Source organism: Panthera onca, chromosome C2 (assembly GCF_046562875.1).
Source record: "Panthera onca isolate mPanOnc1 chromosome C2, mPanOnc1 haplotype 2, whole genome shotgun sequence".
NCBI classification, from domain to species: domain Eukaryota; kingdom Metazoa; phylum Chordata; class Mammalia; order Carnivora; family Felidae; genus Panthera; species Panthera onca.
Genome location: NC_138347.1, coordinates 13,221,899 through 13,235,689, shown reverse-complemented (window position 1 = coordinate 13,235,689; position 13,791 = coordinate 13,221,899). Strand labels below are relative to the sequence as shown.

The window sequence follows — 13,791 nt, the reverse complement described above, 5'->3', positions numbered from 1 at the left end:
GAGCAGACCTTGGAGCAGTAGGAATGCAGCCTATTAAAAAGATGGCTGGAGGATGATAAATACACACAACTGATAAAACTCAGCAAGACATTTTATCTAGTTGCAAACTTGCCTTCTCTCAGAGAACATAGATTTAAGCAGATTCATGTGTTCATAGTGTGGGTGTGAAAAGAGACAGTCTGAAAAGCCATTCCAAACAAACTTGTGTTTTAAAAGAGTAGGTGAAATCGATATTCAGAGGAAAGAAAAGATGGCATGCAGGAAGTAATATTCTGGTTAATGCTGTGACCTTCACATGCCAACTTGTTCTCTTGAAAGTAATGCTGGCTACAGTCTACAGGTGTAGAGAATACAGGAAGCATCTCACTCCTGAAGAGCCCAGGAAAGCATTTATAGGTAAGAATTCCATAGAAAATAAGTTCTTTCTAATGTTTTATTCCATATACTTTCTGGAGTAATATACTAATTATATTGTACAAGACTCATCCTTTCTCCTTGGTCTGCTTGTCTTCTCTGGCTTGCCTCCCCCACTTCCTGAGATTTCATCTGATACCTATGGGATCCTTCTCCCTCCCCGCATAGGGATCGGAAATCTCTCCTGGTTTACGATTGCATTTCCAACTGCCCACTGGTAAATTCCATGTGGATGTCCCCATCTGTCCCTAAGGTGTCCACCTGATTCCTTTTCGTGTCAACCTCTACCTCCATGCCCTTTAGGCTGTTGGTGCCAAATTAGTGGAACAGATTACAAGGCAAACAGGAACTGGAAGGAGGAAGATCTCAATGGTAGTGGGGGCAATGGGATTTTAGGGAATTTTCATTTCTTTCTTAGTTTTTCATCATTTTTTAGACTCCCTACCGAAGGCATGTATTACTTTTGTAATCAGAAAGAGTAAGTGGCTCAATCAGTTAAGCATCTGACTCTTAATTTTGGCTCAGGTCATGATTTCAAGATTCGTGAAATCAATGCTCCGAGTCCCTCTCTGCGCTGACAACATGGAGACGGCTTGGGATTCTCTCTCTCTCTCTCTCTCTCTCTCTCTCTCTCTCTCTCTCTCTTTCTCTCTCTCTCTCTCCCTCCCCTGCTCACGCTCTCTTACTTTCTCTCTCTCTCTCAAAATAAATAAACCTTAAAAAAAAAAAAAAAGGAAATAAGGGTGCCTGGGTGGCTCAGTTGGTTGGGCATCCGACTTCTGCTCAGGTCATGATCTCAAGGTCTGTGAGTTCCAACCTTGCCTTGGGCTCTGTGCTGACAGCTCAGAGCGTGGAGCCTGCTTCGGATTCTGTGTCCCCCCTCCATTTCTCTGCCCCTCCTCCACTCATGCTCTGTCTTGTTCTCTCAAAAATAAATAAATGTGAAAAAAATTTAAAAAAAGGAAATATAGGTAAGTGTGCAGCAAACCTATAATATTTTGGATTAGTGAGCATATGAGTAATGTATTAATTAGTCAGGGTTCTCCAGAGAAACAGAACTATTAGAATACACACACACACACACACACACACAGAACATACATATATTCTAATATATCTAATATATAATTTTAATATAATTTATAATTGTTTAATATATATAATTAAATATAATATAATTGTTATATTTAATAATATATAACTATAGGGGTGCCTGGGTGGCTCAGTCAGTTAAGCAGTGGACTCTTGATTTCAGCGTAGGTCATGATCTCATGGTCGTGGGCACGGAGCCCACTTGGGATTCTCTTTCTCCTTCTCTCTCTGTCCCTCCCCTGCTCATGCTCTCTCACTCTTTCTCTTTCTCTCTCTCTCTCTCAAGATAAATAAACTTAAAAAAAAAAAGGAAATATAGATAAGTGTGCAGCAAACCTATAATGTTTTGGATTGATAATCTTACTATGATAGTAAGCGTATGAGTGAGCATATGAGTAATGTATTAATTAGTCAGGGTTTTTTCTCTCCAGAGAAACAGAATTATTAGAATACACACATGCACACACCCAAACATACATGTATTCTAATATATCTAATATAATTTTAACATAATTTATAATTGTTATTATATAGTTAAATATAATATGTTATATGTTTAATAATATATAACTATAAGGGTGCCTGTGTGGCTCAGTCAGTTAAACAACAGACTTGATTTCAGCGTAGGTCATGATCTCACAGTCATGGGCGTGGAGCCCACTTGGGATTCTTTTCCTTTCTCTCTGTCTCTGGCCCTTTCTCTCTGTCAAAATAAATGAATAAGCATTAATATATATATATATATATATATATATATATATGTAACTATAATGGTATATAATTACATATAACTTATAATAATATATTCTAATTCTCATATTTTAATATATATTCCCTCTCTGTCTACATATATATGTATATCTATCTATCTATCTATCTATACGCCATTAGTGTGTGTGTGCGTGTATCTGTTTATAGGATCTGCCATCTGCAAGCTGGAGAATCAAGAAATCTAGCAGTCAGACCAAAGGCCTGAAAACCAGGAAAGCCAGTGGTATAAATTCCAGTCCAAGGGCAGGAGGAAATGAAAGATGTCCCAGTTCCAGCACTAAGGCAGGAAAAAAGGAGCAAATTCTTCCTTTTGTACCTTCTGCTCTATTCATGCCCTTAGCAGATTGGATGAAGCCTACCCCCATGGGAGAGGGCAATCCACCTGACTGATACCATCAATTCAAATGCTAATCTCATCCAGAAACACCTTCACAGGCACACCCAGATATAATATTTAACTTGGGCATTCGTGGCCCAGTCAAGTTGACACAGAAAATTAACCATCATAAGAATCTGATAAAGCAAGACAGTTTCTTTGGGCAATTTCCTATTTGACTTAAGATTGGGATTTAAGATACTTTTTCCAAAATTGAAAGTTATTAAATCCAGTCCTGACTGTAGTGAAATGTTACCTTCTAGGGCTGAACCACCCCAATCTGATATTTGCCGTTACATTCATTCATTCATTCAGTCACAAAATAAATATGACTGCCCCTTTGGATGGGTACTGTGGTAGCTGTTTAGGATGCTATGGTAAAAAACATAGAAGTTCCTTTCTCCTGGAACTACTCCTCCAGAGTCTAGCACCTGGCCCTGATGTTGAGCATTTTTTTTTTTTCATATGCACATTGGTCATTTGTTCATGATCATGTCTTGTGAAAATGAAGAGAGTTTATTTCTTTTCTTAACCACCTTGTATGTCTTTTACGTGTTTTTCTTGCCTGCACTGACTAGTTCTCCAGCACAATTTTGAATAAAAGTATAAAATTAGTGAGAGTACCTTGTGTCTGATCTCAGGGGCAAATATTCTCTCACCATTATGTAGATTGTTGTCTTTTGTTTTTCCATAGATGCCCTATAACAGATAGAGGAAGCTCCCTTCGGTTAGTTTCTTGAGAGGTGTTTTTGTTTTGTTTTGTTTTTAAATCATGGGTGGGTGTTGAATTTTGTCAGATGCTGTTTCCACGTCTACTGAGAAAGTCATAGGTTTTTTCTATTTTATTGTTAATATGAATTCTATTGAATGGTTTTTTGAATGTTAAACCAACTTGGCATTCTTAAATAAACCCCACTGGTCATGGAGTATTACCCTTTTTATATTTGCTGAATTCAGTTTGTAAAGATTGAGTCAAGAATATTTCCTTCTGTTTATGAATGATACTGGTCTGTAGTTTCCTTTCTTGTACTGGTTTTGGTGTCTAAGCAGCCCATTTTCATCAAATGAGTTGAGAGGAATGTCCTTCCCACTCTGTTTTCTGAAGGAATTTGTGTAGAATCAGTATTATTTCTTCATTAAGGTTTTGTTAGAATTCACCAGTGAAGCCATCTGGGCCTAAAGGTTTCTTTATGAGAAGGCTTTATGTTAAAGATTGAATTTTAAAAATTGATACAGGGCTCTTTAAATGTTCTATTTCATGGGTGTATTTGGATCATTGGTATCTTTTGAGAAATTTGTGTATTTAAGTTTGACAACTTATCGCCACACAAGTTTTCTATAACAGTCTCTTATTGCCCTTTTAATGCCTATAGTTGTATCTCCTCTTTCATTCCTGGTGTTGGTAATTTGTATGTTCTTTTTAAAATTTTCTCATTCAGTGTAGTTAGAGGTTTGTGTATTTTGTTGGTCTATTCAGAGAAACAGCTTTTGATATTATTAATTAATCCTGTTGTCTGCGTGCTCTCTGGTTCATCAATCTTCACTATTCCTTTTATTTATATTTTTCTTTCTGCTTGCTTTGTATTTAACTTGCTCTTCCTTTTCTAGTTTCTTAAAGTGGCAGCTGAGATCATTGATGTGAGGCATTTTTTTCCTTTTGGAATGGAAGTATTTAAAGTTTTAAATTTGCTCTCAAAATTTTGACATGTTGTGCTTTCATTTCCATTCACTTCAAAATATCTTGTTATATCCCTTTATGTTTTCTTCTTTTATCCATGGTTTATTTAGAAATGTTTAAATTCCAAATATTTGGGAACTAAAAAAAATACGTTTGTGTTACTGGTCTATAATTTGATTTCATTGTGGTCAGAGATCAGACTTTGTCTGATTACAATCCTTTTGAATTTATTGAGGCTTGTTTTATGCCTTAGCCTGTGGTCTATCTGGATGATGGTTCCATGTGCCCTTGAAAATAATGCTTATTCTGTTATTGTTGGATGCAATGTTCTATTCATGTCATTTAGGTCAGGATGGTTGATAGTGTTAAGTATTTATGTCTTCGTTTTCTGTCTACTTATTCTCAGTTACTAAGAGGAGGAGATTGATATCTTTGGCTGTGATTATGGATTTGTCTATTTCTCTTTCCAATTCTGTCCGTAGCTGCTTCATGTATTTTAGATCTTTGTTATCAGGTGTGTACAAATTTATGATTATTATTTTTCCTTGATCAATTGACCCTGTTTACATAAGGAAAAATTCCTTTTTTATCTGGCAATAGTCCTTACCCTGAAATCTGTTTTGCCTGACATTGACATAACTACTCTGGCCTTATGATTTGTATTTGTATGACAAGCGTTTTCTTTTAACCTGTGTCCTCTCCAATCCTTGTGTTTATTGTTGTGCATTTTACTTCTACATATGTTTTATAAGGCCACAATATATTAGTATTGCTATTGTTTTTGTTTTGTTCTCTGTGTGTTTTTTAGTTTTCTGGTTTTTTGTTGGTTTTATTAGAAATATGGAAACATAATTGTTTTATGTGGAAGGGTAATTCTGGACCTTGTTACTTCCTCATGATTAGAAGTAGAAGTTTCCAGAAGGTTTTCTTTTTAATTAATTATTTATTTTTTTGTTTAAGTAGACTCTACGCCCAATGTGGGGCTTGAACTCATGATCCCAAGATCAATAGTTTGAACATACTCCACCCACTGAGCCAGCCAGGCACTCAAACACTATTCGTGGCAGTATTCTTTTTTTTTTTTAATTAGCTTTTAATTATTATGGAGTACCATTTGTTAATTTTTTCTTTTATAGTTCTTTGTATTATGTTTAAAAATTCTTTGCCTGCCTTGAAATCCCGAAGATACCCTTCATGTTTCCTTTTGGAAGTTTTATAGTTTTAGTGCTCATATTGGGTGTATGGTCCATCTCAAATTAATTTTTGTATAGATGTGAGATAGAGTTCAAGTTTCATTTTTTTAAAAAAAGTTGTCCTGTCCCCATTTATTGAAAAGCTTTCTTTGCCCTATTGAATTGCATTAGCACCTTTGTCAAAAATGAAATGGCTGCATAAGTAGAGGTGTATTTCTGAAGTCATTATTCCCTTCTTTAATCACTAATACCACATTTGGCTACTTGATTACTATAACTTTATTGTTAGAGTTTTGAAATCCAGAAACGTAAATCCTCCAATTTTATTGTTCTTCAGGATTATCTTGGCTATTTTAGTTCCTTTGCCTTTCATATATTTTAGCTTAAACTTGTCAATTTTGGAGAAAAAAATGAATCTATTGGTGTTTTGACTGAGACATCTGATTCTCAGTTAATATTCATGAATCTCAAGTGGGCCCGTTGTGAAATCCAGCAATCACATTACATTTCCTTATGTAAAGAAAGGAAACTATTCCAGAAACTTCTTGCACACAGTTCTCCTTACTTCTTATTGACCAGAACTGAGCCACATACTCATTCCTAAACAAACACAAAGAAGAATGGAATTTTCTGTTTAAAACCAAACCAGGATTTGTTGGCTGAAATATGGGTGTCTTTCCTTCAGACCAAGAACTGTTTGCCTACATGCAAACAAGTAAATTCTGCTAGCCAGGAAGGAGGAAGGAGGAGGGAGCAAAAATATGACTGTTGAGTGGGCAAGATTGATTGCCATACAAAGACATCCTATGGGTGTGACCGTGTATTTATGATTGTATAAACATGCAGAAAATACAAAAGGATATATACCCAGTTTGAGCACATGCTACATCACAGTGAGGAAAGGGACACTCTCATGTAGGTGAAAACAGGAGGGGAGTCAAGCAAAAATGAAAAAAAGTAACTTAAAAAGATATAGGGGCCTCTGGGTGGCCCAGTTGGTTAAGTGTCCGACTTCAGCTCAGGTCATGATCTCACCTTTCCCAAGTTCGAGCCTTGAGTCGGGCTGTGTGCTAACAGCTCAGAGCCTGGAGCCTGCTTCAGATTCTGTGTCTCCCTCTCTCTCTGCCCCTCCCCTGCTTACACTCTGTCTCTCTCAAAGATAAACAAACATTAAAAAAAAAAAGAGAGAGAGATAGATGAGGGGCACCTGGGTGGCTCAGTTGGTTAAGTTTCTGACTCTTGATTTTGGCTCAGGTCATGATCTCAGGGTTGTGAGATCGAGCCTGGCATCAATCTCTGCACTGAGCATGGAGCCTGCTTGGGATTCTCTCTCGCTCTGCCTCTCCCCCGCCTGTGCACGCACATGCACTCTCTCTCTCTCTCTCTCTTTCTCAAAAAATAAATAAATAAACCCCACATACATCACATGTGTATATTTATATAAAATTCTGTACATACGTGAATACGTATATCAAGTAGAATATTAAAAAGGGGGTCCCATCCCTTTCCAAAACCAAGGTCATTTGGGGGGCAACATGTTAGTAACATGGCTGAGTACCTGAATTCAAGCAAAAAAATAAATGAATAATGAGGGAATAAACAAATAAATAAGTCTGTAAAAAGCCATAATTGATGTTCCATCTAAACAAATATATGAAAACAAGTATGTAAAGATGCAAAATAGATGTCTCATTGTCCGTCTATTAAGATCATACATGCCACCCACTGGATACTCAACACTCACTCCTGGAATGATTAACAATTCTAACCCCTCAAGTCTTTGATTTTTAAGTACAAGCACATTAAAAGCAAAATAGGGAAGGAGGCTGCTGGAGATAAGCAAACTGGCAGCAACAAGAAATGGCTGTTGACAGGCTGACTGTGAGAGAGGGGACAGAAAAACCCAAAGACAGCAGACGCTAGAGCGCACAAAGGCAAAGCCATCAGGTCCACTGGGTTTAAAGGAAACTAGTTCTAGGAACCTCCATAGCCCTTGGTGGCACCTGTTTTATAGCAAGTCACAGCAAAGTTGCTTGTAATGTCAGATCCCAGTTAAAGAAATTGAGGGTATGCACCGCGTTCTCTGTTTCCGAGAGTGAGGCAGTGTGTGATAGAATGCAGGGAGATAGCTCTGCCCTTTTCGAGAAAGGAACTACGCTCAGGTCATCCTTGTGACTTTTAAGGAATAGATTCCAGCTGTCTACTGGATGCCCCAGCGACTGGGTCCACAGCTACCTCGAGCCCAACACAGTTGAAATTCTACCTGCCTCGTTTTCAATTCAGGTGCCAGTTTGTTATCAGTTACAAAAGTGATTATGAGGGAAATCCATATACGAAGATTGTCGAGGGAGATGTCTGAAGAAGTGTTTCATGCCTCTTAAACACCCTCCCCCACTTTGAGACCATAAAGATGGTCAGAACACAGAGAGAGAAAAATTGGTATGAGGGTCTCAGGCTTCCAGCCCTCCCCTCTCTGGGAAATGAAATGAGGCGGTGGAGGAACCCTACCTCTAACCCAGGGGTCGGCAAACTTTTGGACTGCAGGCCAAATCTGGTCACTGCCTATTTTCATAAAGTTTTATTGAGACACAGTCGTGCTGAGTAGTTTATGTGTTGTCTATGGCTGCTTTCAAGCTCCAAAGCAGAGTTGAGTAGTTATGAGAGACAACCCCCAAAGACTAAAATATTTACAGCCTGGCTGTCTTCAGAGAAAGTTTTCCGATTTCTGTTCTAACTCATGACTCATGAGGCAGACTTCAGGTGTCACTAGGAGGGTTTTGAAATGGGTTCTTTGTGGTGAGAGACAGAGAGAGGGCTGAAGACTAAAACCAGGTCTAAGACAGCTAAGGCTGGGGTCTGACTCTGAAGAAACCCAGAGGGGAGCAGTGGGCTGAATACCTACTTTCATGGCAGATGCTGGGACACTGGGATTCAGGATAAGTAGGAGAAGTGACTGAGGGTTTCCTGAGGTCCACTCAGGATTCAGTGGGAGACAAAGAGCAGGGATATGGTTCATTTTGGGTTTTATTGGATAGACCACCTGGAGACCTCAGTAGGAAGAGGCTGGAGCTGCCCGGGGTTGCATGTCCAGGGATTAAAGAAAGAATTGCAAGAGACCACACAGAATCAGTGTGCCCTTTGTGGTCAAAGGGAGTGGGGGAGAAAAGGATCCAGAAAAAAAAAAAAAAAAAAACCGAAAACCAAGAGCCCACCAAAGCATCTGTGAGAGAGTGCCATCTGCCAGCCCCAGGACTCAGCATGAAGTCACCAGCCAAGTTACAGCTGGCCTCGACCCTTCCATCTCCCTCTTCCCCACTCATGCTTCACCCTGGCAGGGTTGCACCAACAACTGGCAAGTGGAGGAGAATGTGAGCACGGGGAGAGAAGGGGCAGAGGGCCACCCCTCTCCCCTTCTGCAAGCTCCCATCCAAAGAGTCAGGAAAGGAAGTTTAACACTCTCAAGTTCAGTATTTTGAAACTCTAATGACTAAATCAAAGTTGTCTGTGACTTGATGTGACTCATTTATTGCCCAGGGATGAGTTCAAAAGCTATGGGACCTGCTAGAACTTCATCCAGGCTCACGAAAAGACTGCTACCTCTGCCGGAGAAAGTTTGAAGGGTTAGCAGAAAAACACTGAACTGAGGCTTGTTTGGGGCACGATTCCTGCTTGTTTGACACACTGGGTACAATAACTAATATTTATTGAGCACTCACATGTGCCAGACCCCATGCCAAGCACTTTTCATGCATTAGCATGTTTCACCCTCCCATTAAGTCTCTAGCATTAAGCCAGTTTTACAGGTGGGGAGTCAAGATAAAGGAAAGATGAGCTATGATCCACAGCCTCACAGCCAGTAAGGAGCAGAGAAGAGATTCAAACTCGGGCAGTTCAGAGCCAGCCAGGCTCTCAGTCACCATGTCAGGTTGCTTAGCCCAGCAACCCAAGAACTGGTTCTCTAAAGCTTCGCCATTTGCTGAGGGGTCTTGACTTTCCCTGGAACCATACAGTCTTCTATTTGGTTGCTCAGCACCTGCCACAGGCTGTATTACATCCCAGGGGGCCAGAGGCACTCAGACCTTATTGGATGGACTGAATCACAAGTGTTAAGTGGTAGAGTTGCTTGCCCTACAAGCCTGGACCAGCTCTGGACCTTCTTGTTCTCAAAGCCGAGCATGAGTTGAGTCCCCCATGGAGTCAGACGGCACACCCAAGTGTATCATGCAGGTCTAAAGTCCCGGAGATGGGAATGCAAGCTGGTGCAGCCACTCTGGAAAACAGTGTGGAGGTTCCTCAAAAAACTAAAAATAGAACTACCCTACGACCCAGCAATTATACTACTAGGCATTTATCCAAGGGATACAGGTGTGCTGTTTCGAAGGGACACATGCACCTCCATGTTTATAGCAGCACTATCAACAATAGCCAGAGTATGGAAAGAGCCCAAATGTCCATCGATGGATGAATGGATAAAGAAGAAGTGGTATATATATACAATGGAGTATTACTTGGCAATCCAAAAGGATGAAATCTTGCCATTTGCAACTACGTGGATGGAACTGGAGGGGATTATGCTAAGTGAAATTAGTCAGAGAAAGACAAAAATCATATGACTTCACTCATATGAGGACTTTAAGAGATAAAACAGAGGAACATAAGAGGAGGGAAACAAAAAGAATATAAAAACGGGGAGGGGGACAAAACAGGTGGGGAGTCTGAGTTTATGAGTCTCAGAGAAGAGACTCATAAACATGGAGAACAAACTGAGGGTTATGGAAGGGGTTGTGGGAGGGGGGATGGGCTAAATGGGTAAGGGGCACGAAGGAATCTACTCCTGAAATCATTGGTGCACTATGTGCTAATTAATTTGGATGTAAATTTAAAAAAATAAAAAAATAAAACAAGTTAAAGTCCCATAGAGCTCCGCAAACTTTGCACCTGATTCCTAATGAGAGGACTTGCAAGGTATAGCAGCTTACTGTTAATTTTGGAGAAAGAGCGAGCCCTACATGCCCTGGGTTATTGGAAACCTTCCCCTATTTCTGCCCCAATTCCACTGCCTCAAATCTGCCGTAGCTTTGTGAGACTTCTTTTCCACCCTTTGATGGGGGTTCTCTTTTCCAGGCATCCTGGGTATCTGCTATTACGGCCCCTTGGATTCTGTCAGCTCGATGTCCTGGGAGACGACTGAGGTTCCCACAGACCAAACTGTGGCACAGCACCAGACAGGTAACAATACTGAGGTAAGACAATAAAGGCATACTATTGTCCTTGCCAAGTAAAACAAACAAACAAATAAACAAACAAACACTTGCTTTTGGTGTTTTCGTGTGGGGACGGAAAGAACATGCCTTTGGCAAATCCATGGATGCATACCAAGCGCCAGGGTCTTTGTATATTTGCGTTTGTGCCGTGAAGCCAGCTAGAACAGCAGATGTCACTGACTCAGTTTATGATAATCCATTGTCATTCTCCAAGGCTGATCTGGTTTTCCTCACTGGCTAAACTGGAGAGTTAAGTGGGAATGTGACAGCAGTCATCACCTCCGGATCGTTCAGGTCTTTTAATGTTTGGAATTCTACTAGAGATGTGATATCAGCGTGATATGCTGTTTTACATAAAGAGAGCTCCATGCGTTTACATGTGGCCATTCCTATTATAATGACCCGTATTCCATGGGGTAGAGAGCCAACGTGGGGATTTGCTGTTGGTTCTGTGTATCGCTTCTACTTATACTTTCACGAACTGGGGAAATAAACACAGATTTGGGGGCTCTTTAAGCCCAGTGAAGACAGACTGAAGTCAAAACTCAATTTACTACCTTACTCCCCATAAATCTCCTCTCTGACTGGTGGACAAAAATAGCATTCTGTAAATCCTCCAAAGATCTAGGTATTTCCTTTTCCATAGCACACATTAATCCTGATTAATGATGGTATCTGTTTTGGTGGAAGATCAGGATGAAGATTTACAAGATGTATGTGTGATCTTACTGTAGTGTTCTTAAGGAAGAGTTTCTGGCCTATCCTTCGTTCAAGAGGCTCTGGGTCTGTGAACTGATTCAAGCCGAGGATTTGAGAATCTCTATTGCAGTGCTCAGATTGCGCCTCTCTTTATCAGACCTGAGTGAGCTCCTTATGATTTTGGTCTGAGAGAGTCTATGGTCAGTTAGCCATGGTGAAAGATCCCTGTGAGGCAGACCATTCTGATTCTATTCTGGCCCTACTTCTTTCAGTTACTTGCTCCTTGCATCTGATTGTCTATCTAAGGGTGGCTTTGGGTCAGGGGACGCATTAAGTTGGCCAAGCCTGGGTCACTTGCCCACACCCCAGCTGCAAAAACAACTGGGGAATCGCAAATCTGTTTTTCAGTTTCAATTGTGGGAAGTAGAGTCTACTTTCCACCAGGATTTATAATCTGGGGAAATAAACCCAGATTTTTATCCCAAACATAAGAAGGAGGTTCAGAGGTTGCTCAGCCAAAAACGACGACAAATGCATTCCCTAATTTATTTCCCCCCTCTATTGTTTAACAACAATGAGGCTTAGAGGATTAATCCCAGCTCCAAATGTAGCCCATGCTTTACTCAAGCCAAGTTTAATAACACAATCTTCCTTGCTGGTGACTTGTTCAGAAACTCAGACCTAAGCCAGATAGCACAGGGCATTCCTCTGACCTCAAAGTTTGGTTTGTGTATAGGCATTTGACACATCTCGATCTAATTAGATAGAAACTGAACTGGGTCTACTAAACGGAACCAACCCTGGAGCCTGCACTGCTCCTGATCTTGGGGTTGTGAAAGCCAATACATGTCCTTTTTGTTTACGCCAGTTTGAGTTGGGTTTTCTGTTCTTGGTGATTGCAAATATCCAAACTGATTTGATATAGAGACTTCTGAGTTTATATCTCCTAATGGCATGCTCCAGAATTGGTGTTCTCTTATAATAATCACTACTGTCCTGCAAGATGGCATGGCTGGAATCTGGACTGAGAGGGCAATATAACAAATGTGAATATTGATAAGAGAGGAAGTAGATATTGATTGAAGAAAGGTTCAGATGTATAGTTTTTATAATGAAAGAGATAGGCTTTAGTTACCAAAAATTTGAAGCATATTGACAATTCAATTCCAAGTAATGTAAATAAATGAAGCATTATTAGGCAGCCAGAAAACACTAATGAAAGTCAAATAAGGGACCTACTTCAGCTTCGCCATACCTTTTCTCTCCCTCTAAGCTATTTTATTATTAAGAGTCGTTGGAAAGGGTCCAGGAAACTGGTTTGTAATATGACCTTAGGCAGGTGAATTTCATTCTTTGAATCTTAGATTTCTAGTCTGCAAAACAATTGTTAGTATCAAATTAATTTATATATGTGAAAATATAGAGCCCAGGGCGGTGAAAAGGTCAGTCTAGACCCTGGAGGGTTGATATGGTTGCACTGATCATTCATGAATATTTGTTCTAGAATACATGCTTCATTTCCTACTTTGGTTGCTGATTTTTATATTTGAAAACGAAAGCAAATCTATTGGTGTGTGTCTTTATAGGCCAGTGCTTCAGAATTGATACTCTCTCTATATTTTTGTTAGATGACTGAGGGTGGATAATAACTAACATTTTCTGAGGGTAAACAGAAGGAATGAAGTACTTTCAAATGCATCGTCATATTTGAGAGATGCAGTTAACTCTGTGCAGGTGGGAGGGAGGGCAGTATTATGATCAAAACTTTCTGAGGACAAAACTGGTACTTCAAGAAGTGTGCAGACCAGTTTGGCCAGTTATTGGTGAAAGGAGGATTTTAATCCTGTCTTCTGATGCTATTTCTATGATGATTAGCTTTGTGACCTTAGGCAAGTGACTTAGCCTCTTCATGCCTTAGTTTCCTTATCTGGAACAGGCCCACTGCAGGTTTTTATAAACAAAGTTTTATTGGAACACAACTAGGCCAATTCATTTGCATATCACCTATGGCAGCTTTTAAGCTACAGGGCCAGAGTTGTGTACTTACAGCAGAGACAGCATGGCTCAGAAAGCCTAAAATATTTATTATCTGATCCTTTACCTAAAACATTTGCGGACCCCTGTTTTAGAAACGTATTTTTTAGAAACACACTTGAAGCGTTCAAGTCTTGGAGAGAGGACATCTCACACATTTAAAAAAAATTTTTTTAATGTTTATTTATTTTTGAGAGAGAGAGAGCAGGGAAGGGGCAGAGAGAAAGAGAGGGAGACACAGAATCCGAAGCAGGCTCCAGGCTCCGAGCT

The 13,791-nt window shown here is 39.9% G+C and overlaps 1 protein-coding gene across 1 annotated transcript in view; it reads left to right on the top strand.

The window, feature by feature from the left end:
* LOC132683928 (uncharacterized) overlaps positions 1-13,791 on the top strand; it is a 75,298-nt gene that overhangs the window by 4,128 nt on the left and 57,379 nt on the right. The window contains exon 3 of the mRNA XM_078432563.2: positions 10,649-10,767. Within this exon, the coding sequence (XP_078288689.2) occupies positions 10,649-10,767 (119 nt within the window). The remainder of the gene's footprint in view (positions 1-10,648; positions 10,768-13,791) is intronic.